General features: G+C 36.3%; 2 protein-coding genes across 3 annotated transcripts in view; one reads left to right on the forward strand and one right to left on the reverse strand.

Moving 5' to 3' along the window:
* Positions 1-1205: 1205 nt before the first annotated feature.
* lcmt1 (leucine carboxyl methyltransferase 1) lies at positions 1206-13606 on the reverse strand. The gene is made up of 11 exons (XM_065242505.1): positions 13216-13606; positions 12832-12923; positions 12608-12729; positions 12399-12475; positions 7219-7280; positions 7021-7123; positions 5744-5864; positions 4855-4956; positions 1689-1780; positions 1489-1586; positions 1206-1353 (listed from the first exon to the last, which is right to left on the reverse strand). The coding sequence occupies exons 1-11, from the start codon at positions 13299-13301 to the stop codon at positions 1331-1333; spliced, it is 978 nt and encodes a 325-aa protein (XP_065098577.1). The 5' UTR covers positions 13302-13606; the 3' UTR covers positions 1206-1330.
* A 742-nt stretch (positions 13607-14348) lies between these two features.
* arhgap17a (Rho GTPase activating protein 17a) overlaps positions 14349-18496 on the forward strand; it is a 43615-nt gene continuing 39467 nt past the window's right edge. Inside the window, exon 1 of one of the 2 annotated variants that reach the window (XM_065242506.2) lies at positions 14349-14821. In XM_065242506.2, the coding sequence (XP_065098578.1) occupies positions 14769-14821 (53 nt within the window). In that variant the 5' untranslated portion in view covers positions 14349-14768. The remainder of the gene's footprint in view (positions 14822-18496) is intronic. The other variant, XM_065242507.2, reaches the window with a different exon arrangement.

Genomic DNA, 18496 nt, shown 5'->3' on the forward strand with positions numbered 1-18496 from the left:
TTATTATCATTACTCCCTCTTCGGACTCACAGCCTATAAGTTAACTGCTGTTGGCATTGCATTGTGAGCGAATCTTTCAAACATGGTAAGGAGCGTCACATTTCCGGCTAATATCAGAGATATTCAGGCCAATCACAATGTACAGATTAGCTGGACAATCAGGGACGAAGAGCTTTTCAAATCTGTGCGTTTGAGGAAGAGAGAGCTAAAAAATTTACGGTATGTGGAAAATAAGGAGTTTTTTTCACCATAGACCATGTGAACATATTGCATTATACCAAATACACAAAATAACATTGTTTTTTAGCAATAAATTAGGTGCTCTTTAATGTGTAATGTTTATATGTTATTCATTCATATATTGAACATTAATCTAATGATTTTCTATACACAGACCTCAAATTCATTGCATTTTCCTGTTCTCTTTTGATTGACAGGATATATCAGCCATGACTATTGGCTGTTTTTAAACTATTGGCCGATAGTGTGAAAAATTAATTTTATCGACCGCTACCTATTATTTGCCGATTAAATAGGTGCATCTCTAGTTTGAATTTATTTTTTATTAACAATATGTTACTCTATCATTTTGATGTGTTTACTATTATTTTAAAATGAGGAAAAATATAAAGAAATGAGCAAAGAATGGCCCTTAACTTTATCAGTAAATCTGTACTGTAAAAGGATATAGCTTTATCATAAATAAACTACAACAACTGACAAATAAAGGACTGTATCTACCCATTTGATAAGTAGTAATAAACTTTGTTACTAAACAACACCATTGTTGTGGGTCACTTTCTCTGAGAAACACCGTTGAATGAGTTGAATGACCTGCACACTTTTATTTTCTTTATCAAAAGTAACATCTTCATTTACTTTGCATCTTATGTGTCAAGAATTACATTAAAGGAATATGATTTAAATCCTATCAAAGAAAATAAAAATAGATTATGCACATCAAAGGCATTATAAACTTCAAGCTTATTTTATAGACTTGTCTTTATTATATATGACGATTTTAGCTTTAACAAAGCCCACATACCGTTAACAAAACTGTAAAAGTTTTATTACATTTCACAACTGTTGTTGTTGTCTGTTAAATATTTGATGCTTATTGTTTCCACACATACAAAACATTATGAAAACACAACATAGTGAGACATGCTGATCACGGAGATATGAGCAAAAAACGAAGACGCTGATGCCAGTAGTCTCCATTTTTATTGGGCTCAACAATGGAAAAAGACAGAAATGACTTCCCTTTCCTCTCCTGACCTCTGCTCATATCGTCTCAAGGCAAACTTTAAAACCAAGTCCCTATTGGCGTTTAAAACACGATCTGCGAGAGGCCTGAGAAAAGAAGTCAGCTATTAGTTACAGCAAATTTCAATGTGTTCAAAACAAACACTCAATTATGAAAATGTTTAAAATTATTTAAAACTCAAATGCAGTTAATTTGGTACAATGGGACCCTGTAAGACTCACCCAAATTGAGTTTATCTTTAGTAGCCCAGCAGATACAGTAGTGTTGTAGAAGCTGATAGAGGAGTTCCTTCTCATCTAAAAACTCTAGCTGCTCAATTCTGGTAAAAGTATAAGATCACACAAGGTTACTGTCCAGATTCTGATGCTTAACGTTCATTGGACAGATCACTCAGTTATACAAGTTAGTTTGACTTGTGTACCTGGCTACATCTTCCTGAGGAAGCATGCTGTAGACCATCATCATGTCTAGGGCGTTCACACTTTCCCAGCCTGACGACAAAAAGCGTTCTTTCTGTGAAAAAAACACACATTTAATTTGTGTTTTCATTTCAGACACTAATTTCACGTACTGTACACTTTTGCACAGTTAACTGGAGTCAAATTAAACAGTGCTGTGATGAAATGAAGAGTTTGGTTCCAAAACGCAAAAAATCCATTTTGACTAATTTTGGTACAAATATGTTTTCTATACCAAGAAAGTGACAAGATGAAAACAACTATTTTCTGTAACAAACTTTCACATAGCATCTTTAGGTTATAAAAACATAGAAAATTCAAATCCAAAATTTGATTTTCAAAGATTTGTTATAAAAATTGATTATTTTTCCATAAAATGCAAAAAAAGTTTTTTTTATCCAAGATGCTATATAAATGTGCATTCATCTTTGCCATATTATATTCATTTAGTTGACTAGTGGTATACACTGATTAAAAAAATAAACATTAATGCCATTAATCGAAACACTTTGTCATATTAAAGGAATAGTCTACTCATTTTCAATATTAAACTATGTTATTACCTTAACTAAGAAGAGTTGATACATCCCTCCATCATCTAACTGTGCATTCAGACCGCCACCGGCGAGAGCGTCAAAGTGGCCGGAAGTCATTCATTTTCAATGAGAGCCGGCGGCAAGCTCTGGCGAACAGCGGCGCGGCGCTGCGCATCATGTACAGCGTGAGCGTCGAGGAGAGTTGAAATCAGCTCAACTTTATGGTAATGAGATATGAGGCGGTTCGGCGGCAACCAATCGGGAGGCGGAAATGTTCACCGGCAACCATTCGGAAGGCGGAACCCTCCGCCTGAGAGGAGTTCAGAGAATGCATTCGAGCGTCAGAGCGTCCACTACAACTTTTCTTTAGCATCGTTGTCAGGGCAGCCAGAGCTTTTATTGACGCTCTCGCCGGTGGCGGTCTGAATGCACAGTTAGTGCGTGCACGTAAGCGCTGGAGGGCCCTGCGACACTTTGATAGCATTTAGCTTAGCCCCATTCATTCAATGATACCAAACAGAGATAAAGTTAGAAGTGACCAAACACATCAACGTTTTTCCTATTTAAGACGAGTAGTTATACGAGCAAGTTTGGTGGTACAAAATAAAATGTAGCACTTTTCTAAGCAGATTTAAAAGAGGAACTATATTGTATGGCGGAATAGCACTTTTGGGAGTACTTCAACTCGCCTGAAAAATCCGGTCCCCTTCTCCCTCTCATAATGGGAGAGGGAGGGTGTTACTGCGCAGAGTCGAAGTACTCGGAAAAGTGCTATTCCGCCATACAATATAGTTCCTCTTTTAAATCCTCTTAGAAAAGTGCTACATTTTATTTTGTACCACCAAACTTGCTTGTATAACTACTCGTCTTAAATAGGAAAACGTTGATGTGTTTGGTTCTAACTTTATCTCTGTTTGGTACCATTGAATGAATGGGGCTAAGCTAAATGCTAACGAAGTGTCGCAGCGCGCCCCAGCCCTTACGTGCACGCACTAAGATGATAGAGGGATGTATCAACTCTTCTTAGTTAAGGTAATAACATAGTTTAATATTGAAAATGAATAGACTATTCCTTTAAGAACACTGTCTTTGCTGCTGTTATACTTGGGACGTCATCGCTGAACTTTTTTGACAGCGATCAGCTGTATAATGTTTTGGTCCTGCTCGATTTTCGTTGGCTTTGAGTAAAATAAGGGAAAGTTTTTCATAAGACCCCCTGGTCAATGTGTTAGCATGACAGAAGCTTGATGCTGTTGGGAGACAAGCAACAGCCGTCCATTTTCCGTCTCTCGAGTGCCTCTCGCGTAAATTATTCAATTTTGATGGCTTACGTTTCTTCCCCGTCACAGACCAACAAAAGTATTATTTTTTTTGTTTGTTTGTTGATAACGAAGTACAAAGTATATGAGGAAAACTAAGATTGCGTGTGTATTTAAAGCACCGCCATTGTTGTTTACAGTGCGTGGAATGGTGGGCTGTGATTTGTTATTGCATTCTGCAGAGAAGGAGTTGCATTTGTCGCGTTCTGGGAAAAAAGGGAGAAAACATGACAGAATAACATGGCGGATATTGGATTTTGTGTTAAATTAAGAATTTACTTTTTAATACTGACCTGATACAATACTGATTTTGGCGGTAACATATTTTTTTTTAAATGGCGTTTTGGAACCAAACTCTTCAAATATTTGCATTTTTATGATATTCTTTATTACTGCCTATGTGAAGAAACTAAATTGTTGAAGAATCCTCTTCGTCCATCCTATGGCAAAAATTTATATCTCACCGACACCACAATGTCTTACTATATGAAGTTCCTAAAAGTTGATGCTACAGATGGAAAGTTTTTTTCTGTGATGAGCCACTGAGCCATTTGGAGAAATATTTGCCATTTAGCCACTTCTGGCAATGTCCACCACTACTCAAGAGTCTTCTTCCTTTGTTTATGGACGGAGGCTTGAATTGTGGTTTATTGAAATCCAAAACAAAAGAAATGGCCTTGTAACCCTTTCCAGACTAATATTACCAACCCACAATTTCTATGTTTTGAATTTCCTTTTGTTGTAGCATTATGGTGAGCACTGCTTTATTTTATTCAGTCCCTTAAATCTAACTAATCTAAAAAGTAAAATTGTGTTAATTTTAAGTCTATGCTTTGATTAAACAAACATAATAATGATTTAAAAACTAAGCTTTGTGTTTTCTCAGGTTTCTCCTGATGCATTTGATATGAAACCATTTAGTAAAAATACAAACAAAGAAGATATCAGAAAGGGTTCTAATACTGTACTTAAATTCGGGTATCCATTAAAAGTCAACATAGTTTACATCTGAATTAACCTTGGGAGACCTGATACTTCATGTGAGCCTCCAACAGTTCTGGCAACGGCCGCAGTAAACAAAGAGTCAAGCAACAGTGCTGTTTTCCTGAATGTTGATCACCTATTGTATGTCGAGCAGGAAAACAACTTCTGAGCAATACCCTGTGTAATGTTGAGATTGTGCCTATGACACGTTTTACTGTATAGGGTCGAGTGCCAATACTATACATGTGAACAATGAGTTACTGGCATGCCTGAATGTAAGAATGACGTACTTGAGAGTCCAGAGATTGACACACATCCACGCCAGCCAGATTGCACTGACGTCTTTGCAGGTTCTCGATCATGATGTGCCCAAAGCGATCGTCCATGTTTACCTGAAAAGATCTGGTTAGTTAGACTGGGAATTTGTTCTGAACACTCACAATACATTCAGGATCTATTTATAGCAATATTATAAATATTGCAGTTATATTTTTTCCATTTAGCTTGTAGCTAATTCTGGTATGGCTGAGTGCCATGCACTGTCCCTGTCAAATAAACAAATAAATGAAATAAACAAATAAATTAAATTTTATTTCTTATAAAGTTACACTGGCAGAGGAAATAGTGTTATGATGTAGTACCTTATACTGTAAAAAAATTGATGTCAAATCAACATATATTTTTAAGTTACTTTAACTTAACAAATAAAGTGAAACAATTTCAACTTGTTTTTGTAAGTTATGTCAACTTATCACAAGTCAAAACTTAAAATAGTAGGTTGATCTGACTTGCAAAACCAAGTTGTTTCTGCATTTTATTTACAGTGTTGACTTTTTTAAGCTATTGAAGCAAAAACAGTGTTCAAGTTAGTAAATTCGATTCCTTTTTTTATTATTATTAAAAATCAATCACAAACTGTCCATTCAATCAATTTTCCTAATTCTTTATTACTTGAAAATACAAAATGTATATTTTCTACTGACACAACAAAGCAGAAGACATAAAAGAACCAACTTGAGGCTAATGTTTTTGTTAAGTCTTTTGCATAATACTATTTTTAGCTATATTGCCTTGCCCTTAGTTAGCAGATCTAATTAGTTAGACCTAAACCAAACCTGTGTAAAATTTAAAAGAATTGTAATAAGGATTGTACGATATGTTAATAACTCTGTTCCTCACCTGTTCATAGTTAATAAACATTGCAGTGGGGAAGGTGTCCGAAATCCAGCGCACGAGATTGGAGGACTGCTCGGAGGTCATGTACACCAAAACACATTCTGACAAAAACAGAGTAGGCAACCTGGGTGGAAAGAAGCAAAAATACTGAAATAAAGGAATGATAAGCATAATTCAGTTTATATAAATATGGTGGGAAAGTCTCATATGACAAATTCCTGATATGGCGTCCTTTAGAGAGAAGCCAATTTTTTACTCAAAATTGTATTTCCTGCCAAAAAGAAGATAAGGCAAGAACGCAGTTTCTTTCATCTTTGGGAACATTATGATTCCCTTACCTTGTAAGTATTAAAACCAAACAAAATGTTCTTGGAAGCCAAAACAAACCAGTACCACAATATTTTTAAGTACACCGTAGGAAATCAGGTTTGCGTGCTAAGACAAACAGCTCCAGGCTGTTTTTTATTTAGAATCTGGGACACTGATGGGATTCACAGGCAAGCTGGCAAACGTAAAGGCGCCAAGTTAGGGTGGACTTTACATTTACTTATCAGGAAGCTGAGACAGAAAAAAATCAAGGTGAGAGACCTTGAAGATTACACCATTGATGTCATACACCTACTGGAACGGTAGCTTCCTTTCGGTCCCATCAGTTCACATCAAAGAAAAAGAGGACTTATTGACGCACCTTAGGAAACTCTAAATGCTCCCAAGTGTACTATTGTTGTCAGGGGCATCAACAAGAGATGCACGACAACAAAACAATAGATGCTAGTAGCTCAAACAGGATGGGTAAACCCTATCTAGGATGCACAGATTTAAAATGGACACTTTCTAATAAATCAAAAGTCAACTGCTTGATACACAACATTCCTCTATTTGAGACAAAAAGTTAAAGGGATAGTTCACCCAAAAATAAAAATTCTCTCATCATTTACTCATTCTCATGTTGTTACAAACCTGTATACATTTCTTTGTTCTGATGAACATGAATGAAGATATTTTGAGGAATGTTTGTAACCAAACCGTTTGATTACAAACATTTTATAAAATATCTTAATTCATGTTCATCAGAACATAGAAATGTATACAGGTTTGTAACAACATGAGAGTGAGTAAATGATGTCAGAATTTTCATTTTTGGGTGAACTATCCCTTTAAATACATGACCCTACAGACTAGGACAAAACCAATATAGATTCAAATAAAGATCAGAGTGATGCATTGTAACATTTGAAGTGCAATCACTTTCACTGTAAAATGTAAAAAAATGGACATACTCTGGATTTATATGAAACTTTCTTAGTTTGTCTTCAAGAGTTGGGAGGTCCCTCAGATCAGCACTGATAATACAATATCTGTCCGAGTCAAGACTGTGAGCATCTATCAAAGCAACACACAGAGGAGAGGTTGTAGTAAATGATACACAACAGCAACAAAGTAAAATGCTTTGTAACATAACAGTTTGACTTCAGTACCCAAATGGAGTGAATCAGTGGAGTGCGTCTCAATTAAAGGCTTGGACAGTGGAGGTTTTGTCCTGTCAAAAGTATAAACAACATAGCCAGTAATAAATAGATAGATAGTACATTCATATTGACATTTTTACATCAGTGCATTTGGCTGACACAGTGACATTTGACATGTTTTTTTGCATGTGGGAAAGCAACTCACATTTGAAGTCTATTTTTAGCAGTATGTGTGTTTCCTGGGAATCAAACCCATGACCTTTGCACTGCTAACACAATGCTCTACCAATTGAGCTACAGGAACTCATTTATGCATTTGGCAGACACTTTTATACAAAGAAACTCGTGCATTCAAGGTATACATTTTTCCCATATGTGTTTCCTGTGAGTCAAACCCATGACCTTTGCGCTGCTAACGCATAGCTCTACCAGTTTAGTTACAGGAAGAAGAGGTGTATGGACACCAAAGACACGCTTGCTTGTGAGTATCACTGCATTAAAATCAAACCAAGTAGAATTTGTATTCATGACTAATAACCCAAACCAAACACTTAAACATGTATAACATAACAATGCAATAAACTGGTTCAAATAAACTGTTCAAAACTAGCAGGTATGTATTTGTATCCTTTCTGGTTGTCAGACTAAGTGGAACAGGTCCAAATTTAATTGTAATGTGAACGTGAGAGAGAACGGACTATACTATACACCGATTAGCCATGATATTATGACAGGGTTCCCACACCTTAGTACTGTAACTTAAATTTAAGGACCTTTCAAGGACTTTCCAGGTCCAATACCCTCAAATTCACGGACTAAATATGGGGACACATTTCAAGTGAGAGCAAGGTTATATCATGTTACCTTTTAAGATACATTGTTACAGTTATCTTTCGAGGGAACTTGTGCTGCGTCACTGCGGTGACACTTTGGGGACGCCTCCAGGGGTAAGTGCGTCTGAATGTGTATATCAAATTCAACCAATGGTGAGGCTTAACGACAAAGACAGGGTGACGCGGGAGCCAGGAAGTATATTGCTATCTGAAATATTGCCAAAGACGGTTTCACAGGGACGCAGAAGTATGGCAAGGGAGACGCAGCGTCTCATTCCCTTCTCAGGGAACAACAGTTACATACGTAACCTGAGACGTTTTTTTTGTGTCAAACATAATTATGCAAAAAAGCATTTTGGTATGAATCAACATTCAAATTCAGAAGAAATCAGCATTTAAAGCGAACAGTTTAGAATGTGTGCTTAAAAAGTCTAGAAGTTTTATGATATTATCCTACACTACACAGGGAATAATATGGATTTTTTTTCCAGAAATCTTATTAAAATAAAATAGATTCAAGCACTTTCAATGACCTGTATCTATGTATGTATATTTTCAAAAGCTTCCCAGGGCCTTGAATTTCCCTCCCAGATTCACAAACTTTCAAGGATTTCAAGGACCAGTGGGAACCCTGTTATGACCAACTGCCGAATATTGTGCATGTCCACCTTTTACCACCAAAACAGCCTGACCCATCGAGACATGGACTCCACTAGACCTTTCTATCAGAACCAGCATTCACTTTTTCAGCAATTTCAGCTACAGTGGGATCGGACCACACAGGCCAGACTTTGCGTCCCATGTGCATCATAGACTGTAAAAAAAGATGGATGATGCCCGTTCGCTCTCTACCATTAGTGAAAAGTGAAGCAGCCAATGTCCCAATACAGCGCTGACATCTTGGGTCTTGAGTCTGCACAGTAGCGATCAAGAAGTAAAGCCGCGAAATCAAGGCCCCGCCCTTGCAGAATGCGCATATCACAGCTGTCAATCATGAGGTGACACCACTGTTTTAATAGCATTAAATAACTAACTAAAAACAAACTTATTTTAAAAACAAACACTTGAATTTACATCAGTATGATAAAACTACAGTAAATGACAGAAACCAGCTTCGGAAAAAAGATAATTGAAGTGTAACTAAATTGTTTAGTTGGTCTCAGTATAGGTCATAAACCCCACCTTCCCCATTGCATAACATGGGGAAGGTGGGGTTTATGACCTATACTGGGACCAGTCACTGGGTGGCGATCGAGATGTTTTGGCTTCACTTTTCATGGCTTGTGCGGCACGCTTGTTGTGCATCAATGAGCCTTGGCCACCCATGACCCTGACGCCGTTTCACCTCTTTTCCTTCCTTGGACAACTTTTGATAGGTATTGACCACTGCAGATTGGGAAGAGCCTACAACAGCTGCAATTTTGGAGCTCTGACCCTGTCGTCTAGCCATTACAATTTGGCCCTTGGTCCTTACGCTTGCCCATTTTTTCTGCTTCTAGCGAAGGCTGGCCCATGTGGTCCTAGCCAACAGATGAGCTACTCTTGTTTCTAATAGAAAGGTCTAGAAGAATCCATACCTCAACAGCTCAGGGCTGTTTTAGTGGCAAAAGGTGGACCCACACAATATTAGGCAGGTGGTTATAATGTTATGGCTGATTAGTGTATTATACACTAGTATACTGAATCTCTTCTAGAATTGTGAATAAACCAAAGGCGGATTTGTATTAATGACAAATAACCCAAACAAAACCCTCAAACATGTATTGAATTATAATGCAATAAACTGGTTGTTCAAAATTAACATGAATGTATTTGGATACTTTCTGGATGTCAAACTAAGAGAAAACAGTTCCAAAATTAAATGTAATGTGAACGTGAGAGAGAACGGACTATACTATACACCGATCAGCCATAATATTACGACAGGGTTCCCACACCTTAGTAACTTAAATTTAAGGACCTTTCAAGGACTTTCCAGGTCCAATACCCTCAAATTCAAGGACTAAATGTGGGGACACATTTTAAGTGAGAGCAAGGTTACATCATGTTACCTTTTAAAGGAGCGGTGAATCAAAAACTCAATTTTAACTTGATAATTTGTTATATAAGAGGTCATCATACTTAAATGAACATCCTGCAAGTTTCAGAACTGAAAACGTCCGTGCTACTGAAATATAACCGTTTTTGGCACCAAGCCAGTAAAACAAGCCAGTGTGGAATTCGGAAATCTATGACGTCAAAGTAGAATTGAAGCACCGCCCCATAGCCAAATACAAGGACCACTTCTGAAGTCCCGCCCACAGCTTCGCGTGACACACGTGTGTCTCAACAAGTAAATATGTCTTTAAAGATTGACAAATGTAACCAAAATGACTTTTAAATACATTTTTTCTGAGATACTTTTATTTTGACGCGGTGATCTGTTATGATAGACTGGAAACGCATTTTCGGTTGTGGAAGAACCGCGTGGGAACAACACAGAAGCTAAATACTTTAATTCGGAGGTTTGGAACATAACATTAAATGCATGGAAAAAGTTTGCTTTTTAAGAAGTTCCAGCTCGTGTGGGGAGTGTTTGTTAACTTTGTGTACACGGATTTATTTGGAAAGAAGTCGATGCTGGATTTGCAGAGAGACTGTGATTAAAAGCACCACTTACATTGGATCTGACAACAATGACACAGCATTATACACAGTAAGACATTTTACTTTATTTAAGTTACTGCGTTTCACTATTGCTTTGTTAGAAGAGATCGCTTGATATGTCTGTTGTAACATCCGTGTCTAAACACGTATGTTTGACTGTTTTAATGTACTAAAAACATTAAACGATTAATAAAGATACACCACTTAACAACACGACTGTAATTTAACGGTAGAAATATACAGTGTTATTTATAAAGAAGGATTTATCAGCCGCAGTTTAGATTCTGATGCCCGTTTACTGTGTTGTATACGGTAATTTAGGCGAGTTACGTTTGAAAGGTCAAACACTCAACAAAGCTTATTTTTTATCATATAACTGTGGTATTTAACATTACGTGAATGTAAAAGCAACCTCACAAGCACAATCAAATTATACAAAGTTATTGATAAGGATTTATTAGCCGCAGTTTAGATTCTGATGCGCGCTTACTGTGTTGTATACGGTAATTTAGTCACGTCGAGTTTTGTTTCTACTTTAATATACGTATTGTCATTTATGTGTATCATATTTAGCACCCAGAATCTTTTGTGGCTCAAACATATTTGTGTTCGGCTGCTATTTTTATCACATTAATGTTTTTAAAACATTTCCCCACATGTAATGACGGGGAATGAAGCCGTCCAATCATAGCAGTGGGTGTTTACGTCCAGGTCTTCAATGCGGCCCGCCCCTTCAAACGAACCATTTCTCCAGACAGCCACTAATCTATGTTACAAAATAGCCTATTACTTATTGTTTTTGATGTTTTTGAATGTAAAAACCACGCGGACATCAGAAGTAGACATCAGGCAACAGTATAAAACAATAAAATCGACAAATTCACCGCCCCTTTAAGACACACTTTTACAGTTTCCATTACAGACCCTGCCTGGACCACAAAATCAGTCAGTCATAAGGGTTAACATTTTTTTTTTTAATTAATACATCATCTGACAGTTAAATAATTAAGCTTTCCATTGATGCATGGTTTGTTAGGATAGGACAATATTTGAAAATCTGGAATCTAAGGGTGAAAAAATATTATATTGAGAAAATTGATATTTAGAGTTGTCCAAATGAAGTCCTTAGCAAAACATATTACTAATGATAAATACATTTTTGAGATATTTACGGAGAAAACTGACAGAATATCTTTATGAAATATGATCTTTACTTAGTGTCCTAATGATTTTTGGCATAAAAATCTAATTTTGACCCATACAATGTATTTTTGGATATTGCTACCAATACACCTGTGCAAATTTGACTGGTTTTATGGTCCAGGGTCACAAATGTCATCTGTAGAGTTGACAAAGTATTTTAAAAAGCAAAATGATCCTGTATAGATCAGTGGTAGTACATTGCATTAGCAGCGTAGAAGTCATGGTTTCAAACACATGCTGATAAAAACAAGGTATTCCTTTTAAAGCACTGTAAGTCAAGTTGCTTTGAATAAAAGCATCTGAAAAATGCATAAATGTATGTATATGTTAAATTGAAGCATTGTTTTGGAGCATGAATATCTACGCCAAATGATCAGTAAGGCTTTGTCTCCCTCTAGAGGGTTATGGCTTAAACAACACAGTGAACACAAAAACAAATCATTTTATAACCTAAAGAGCAATTGAATAAAAATGCAATAGTAACAGAAGGTAGGCTTTACACCTTACTTGATGTTGTGTATTTTTCTGGCAACAATCATTGGGAAGTCAACTTCAAAATACTTTTTCGGCATAATGTTTTCATCCTAAGAAAACAAAACCGAAAAGCATATACTTTTTAATAAATCTTATTCTACATAAAAACAATAATAACCAAATCTAACATTGTGGATCTTACTAGAACAGCTAAATAATCTATTCATAATAAAAAGAGAAACCTTTAATCTCCAAAAAGTAGTATCCAGTCCTGCCCCAAAATTCACCACCTGACAGTGACATTGTGTCTTCTTCAGAAAATCGTCAAGAAGATTGTTCACTCCTTTGACACGAGCGTAATAACCTACAACATTTAAACATTCAGCAATAACTGTAGCCTACTGTACATGAAACCGAACTGCAAACGTTACCCAGTAGGGGGCGATATTTCAACAATAAAGCTTACCTCTGTTGATTTCAGGTGCTTTACGTTCACCTATTTGCCTCACGAAATACTGCAGGTAGAGGTCAGTCCAATAACCTTTACTGGTAGCAAACCTATGGACCCAGACCGTAAGGTTAAATTAAATCAATTGATTATCAACTGTTAATAGCATATCTACAAACATTTACACACATAAGCAGCATACATTTATATGACAGAATCAAATAAAGTAATTAAACTAAACATCGTACATAACCATAACATCATTTTATCTATTCAAGTTAGTTACCAATATTGCCCCTTTTGATCATATTTTAAATGCGCATTAATTCCTGGTTATTAGTAACATGCAGATATTGTTGAAATACATAATGCAGTTTTATTTTGACTTATTGTGTGTGCTACCTTTTGCATATAGATGCATCGTCGCATGTTGCTCTGACTGCTTCATCAGCAGTGTCACTGTCTGAAAATGTCTGTTTGGATGCCATAAACTCTTTCACGTTTTAAGCATATAGGATTGCTTGCTGTACGTTGTGCCGTTAACACAGTAACGTTACGTTAATCACACTGTGTTATTTTCAATCAATGCTAAATGTTAGCTGAAATGACCCGACTTCGAAAAACGCAAACATTAGCATTTCATTGCATATAAGCAGATTATTGTAATGTTTTCCAAGCCCGTTTACTAGCATACAGAATATGAATTTTCTTTAAAGTAGCATAACAGGCAAAAACACAGCAACAAGCTCTCGTTGACAATCACATATATACGTTACTTCCGCTCAGTGACGGATCTTTCCCATAATGCAACTGGAGGGGGAGTCACCTTACTGCGCATGACAGTACATTTAATCACATTTATGTGTAACATTCACATTGGTTACTACTTAGATGTTTACACTATTTTCCAAAAGTCGTTTGAATGGTCCTTTTTTTATCTTTTATATGCTGTTAATTTGATTTATTTTGTTATTTTTTTTTGCCCCCGATTTCAAGTTATACTTTTATAACGTCACTAATAACGGACATTTGCCGTTAGCAGAGATTTATTATGGAGAGAGGGCAACACAATATTAAACGGGTATAAAAAGGGTCAAAAATGTTTACAGTGTAGTTTTATCTATATCTTAAATCTGACATTTAGAGTTAATTGGAATTAACTTAACGTTACTTGAAACGTTGTTTTAAAATAAAATGATAGGTTTGGCTGGGTTAGTTCATGTAAAGCAATATGCTGCAGAAGACATTTTTCTATTAAGATAAAAGTTTTGGTAAACCAACAAAGTGAACCAATAAAATTAAATCTTAAAGCTAGACTTTAAAAATAGTAGAAATATGAGAGTGTATGTACATCACAGTAACGTTAAGTAATATGAGTTGAGACTCGACGCAGACTTCCTGGCTGTGTCTTAAAACCTACTTTGCTCCCTACGAATAAGAATTTGGGGCGCTGTCTGCACAGACATCAGTCGCTTTCCAAAACAGTTGATTTTGAAAAGCCTAGTTCTGCGCAATGCAGTCTATGGAGTGAGCTCACTATGGTTTCGGGACAGCCCCTATATCCACATAATGCCATCACGATCAGTCTGGAGCTGTGAAACGCAGTGCCCGACACGGCTGGATTGATCAGCCCGCTGCCATGCACTTCCACTCTCACCCGTAGATGTCACGGGCTGGCATATGGGAAAACATCACTCAAGCATACTTATGAGAAGAGTTGCAACATGGAATGACATGAAACGAGCACAGCTTTTTACCGGAGCTAACTTTTTTTCCCCACTGCTGTTTTTTTTTCATACACCGATCGGGCTAATTTTCTAGCAGCTTGAGCTAACCGTTCACCGGGTTATTTTAATGTAATTATCCACGAGACTTCGCTACCGCGCAGCAAGATCTTTTGGCTCATGACGAACACGCTCTCCACGTCGTAAAAACTGGGTTTTGAGACCGAGAAAATGAAGAAACAGTTTAATCGGATGAAACAGCTCGCCAATCAAACAGTTGGCAGGCAAGTATAGATTTAAATGTTTCTTGATGCTTTTTGTCAGGCACGAGCCGCTTTGCCTTGATCGGTTGTTATGTTGTGTTGTCAAGGCGGTAGCCGAATAACTAACCAGCTGCATTAAACAAATCATTCCGCCTTATAAAAACAACAACAGCAACTAGCTAAACAGTAAACTTTTTATCCATTGTTTAAAGTTGTATATTTGGTTTGCGCGGTTGTGTATGCAAATGTTCAACTTTAATAAATAACGGAGCTCAGTTATCCGTGGGAATACGTTTGTGGCCTTGTTACTGTTTATTTAATACTAAATCTTAATGGGACGTCCTTTAAGATAAGCTTTATCTAATAAATGAAGATAACAGATTTATAGGTGCAATGAGAACATCTTCTGTTGAAATAGACAATACCAGTTCCTCAGTTTCCATTACAAAGTCATTATGGACAGTCAGCTGTTTGATCATCAAAACTATTACAAAATTCCTTTATGTAGTGTGTTTTGTGCCTTATCCCAGTAGGATTTATTTGTGTTATATCGGTTCACACCAGCCAGATAACGTCCCACTAATATATCTCAAATACATTATCAGTATAGACACCATTATGGTTTCATTACAACCAATGCAATTCTTACTATAACCATTAAATCCATTAGAATGTCTTTGATGACTTCTATTGTTTATTTTAGCACTGTCCTGCTGACACTATATACATCTATTTCATAATACGTCTTGTTTGTCGGCTATCTAACATTCTCCTTTGAGCTCATACTTCGTATCCTACATTGAACTGGTATGTGCATAGTCATCAGTTCTGACTCCTCTGTTGATAAACTGCATTCTTCATAGTTCTCAAGCTGTGTACACACATGGGCCTTTAGATGCTCACCACACATGCAGATGAGAATCACAGATATTTCAGGGTGTTAGGGTTCTCAAGTCTTCTTCATTTTAAATAAAAATTCAAATGTATTTAGCAGTTCGACTTAAAAGATCAGTTCACCCAAAAACGAAACTTCTGTCATTACTCACCCTCATGTTGTTCTAAATCTGCATGAGTTTCTTTATTCTGTTCAACACCGAGGAAGATATTTTGATTACCAAAGAATTTGTTTTTCCTACCATGGATCCGTCAACTGTGCGGCTTACATAATTTATTAAAATATCTTCTTTTGTGTTCAGCAGCGGAAAGAAACTCATTCAGGTTTCGAACAACATGAGAGGGTGAACTATCCCTTTAAAAAGCTGAATAGGGATCATCCACCATTATGTTACTCTGTTATCTAGGAATTTCCTTTTAGTAGTCATTCTCCAATATAGATTATCATGCACCTTTCTTATTTTAATTCACCGTGGCGCATTTGGGTGGGTGTATATACCTCCCTAGAAGTTTTCCTCATTTACCTGGTGGTTAACCTGACCTTTAGCATCCATGTCCACAGCCTCATTCCCTTTAAAAGTCTGTAATTCGATCAGCCACCAGAGGCTTTTGACTAACTTGGTGACAATAGGACAGTATGCATTGTGAAATGCTACTCTGTTCACACCGATGTTAACTGTGGCGGTTCCTTTCCTATTTAATTTCAAAAGATAAAAACCGAGGTGATTTATAATTTTGTTGCAAAGTTTGGAATGCAAGGAAGTTTGCAACCCCCTCAGTGTTGAAGTGAGTCACAAAATTACTGTCTGCTCTAAAGGGGGGTGTATGCTTTATCACCACAAGACAGTCTAGTGTGTTGTTACAAAATGTGAGGTGACAGATTACATCTATGATAATATAATCACAGATTTCGAAATTATTTTAGTTTAATATCCGTCTTAAAGTATCCTTAATGAGGACATTGCAGTGTCCTATTCATTTAAGGGAAAGTCAATGACACCATATCCCCCCAAAAATATTCTTCATAACTTTGTGATGTCAGTGGCTCACATATTCATTCACAGATGCCAGATGCTAAAAGAGCTGTAAGCAAAGGATTTTGACTTTACATTGTGAAGCTTGCTCCAGCATAAACAGTAAGGTAGTGTGATCTGCAAAAATATAATGCATTCACATTTCACAAAAAAACATAAATGGCCATTGTTTTTGTTATCTTCTGTTTAACACAGAACATCAAGCACAAATCCTTTACATGGAGCTATATTCATCTGGAATTCTCATCTCTTCCTAAATTTATTTCACAAACAATAAATTACTTAAGTGTGATGCAGAAAGCAGACTTGAATTCGTTGAGGGTGGGACGTAGGGGGACTGGGGCGGTGAGGTGGTTAGATGAGGGATTCCATGGTTCCTGTGATTGTGAAGAGGCAGTACACTGTGTTCGGCATTCAGTCCCTCAGAGGAAATCTTTTCTTATTCCTTTTTAAACAGGAAGTTGTACTGAGGAAGTTTCATTTCTATGAATGAAATCAAAGAATCAACTCCAAGGCAGATGCAGAGATGATCTGGGGTGGTTTTGCTTTTAAAACATGCATGTCTTTCTGCAGAAGGTGACCTAAACGTTTGCGTGTAGTGTGTGTTACCTCACATTTTATAGAGGTTTCAAACACCTGTCAATTTGCTGATGATGCAGAACTATTGTCAGATCACTGCAGAGGATTTTCAATGGCCAGTGACCAATGTTGTATTGACAAACTTACCCAAATTGCAAGCTAATTAAGTAAAATGACAGTATGCATTTGGTTGAATTGAAATAATCTTAAAGCAAACTTTAAAATAAATGTCTGGTTTAATAAATTGATACCGAAGGCAAGAAGTCAATAGGTCAAAAAGATCATTATCATAATACTATATCAACTCTTACCTCTGGATAATTTCAAAGATTATTTCAAACCAGTGTATTGTCGCTGTGATATTTGAGGTTGTTGGTTATTTTTATTATCCCTCAGGGTGTGAAACTTAATTCCAAAACATTATAAAGCATTCACGCTAATGCTTGTTATTTTCAACCCAGCATAGCTCAACAATGGTCAAACCCAATTGTTAGGTTGAATTTACACAGAAAAGTTTTATATTTGATGACTTAAGATGACTTAGTTATATCTCACTGGAGTCATTTGGATTGCAGATGGATGTATGTGCTGTTTGAAGATTTGCCCTCTCGAGTCCCTTATAAACATGACATATATATATATATATAAAGTATAACGTAAGCGTATTTGTTATAAAAAATGTTAGTTTATGTTCAACTACACTCCTAGAAAGGATGTGTAAATTTTTTACACATCTTTTTGTGTTAAGCTTTTAACATATTATGTGTAATTTATGTTGATTTTGTGTTAAAATATAACAAAAGTTGTGTTAAAAGTAACATAAAATCTGTTGATTCAATAATAACACAGAGATGGGTGGATTCTGGGACAACGCATTTAGTGTTTTGTCCCAGAATCAACACCAATGTGGTGTTTTTAACACATCCATTTTAAGAGTGTAAAGAAATGAAGAATATACATCTGGAATTACATGAGGGTGAACAAATAATGACAGAATTTTCATATTTGGATGAACAAAACTATTTTAGGTCAGTTTTTAATGTGTTAGAAAAAAGGAACAGTATGTAAGAAATGTATATCAATTAATCATAAAATGGCCCTGATATGTCACTAGACATTAAGAAATCATTTTCATTTCAAATACTTATATCACTGGCAACAGTGGTCTGGCCAGGATATTGTCATTTAA

Source organism: Paramisgurnus dabryanus, chromosome 1 (genome assembly GCF_030506205.2).
Source record: "Paramisgurnus dabryanus chromosome 1, PD_genome_1.1, whole genome shotgun sequence".
In the NCBI taxonomy this organism is placed as follows: domain Eukaryota; kingdom Metazoa; phylum Chordata; class Actinopteri; order Cypriniformes; family Cobitidae; genus Paramisgurnus; species Paramisgurnus dabryanus.

What these genes read in the sequence shown, in the direction of transcription:
- lcmt1 (XM_065242505.1), bottom strand. Translation starts at nt 13,301, where the DNA reads ATGGCATCCAAACAGACATTTTCAGACAGTGACACTGCTGATGAAGCA. An exon ending in AGCACCTGAAATCAACAGAG is followed by an intron (nt 12,730 to 12,831) that starts GTAAGCTTTATT and finishes TAAATGTTGTAG; the next exon opens with GTTATTACGCTCGTGTCAAA. An exon ending in CTACTTTTTGGAGATTAAAG is followed by an intron (nt 12,476 to 12,607) that starts GTTTCTCTTTTT and finishes TTGTTTTCTTAG; the next exon opens with GATGAAAACATTATGCCGAA.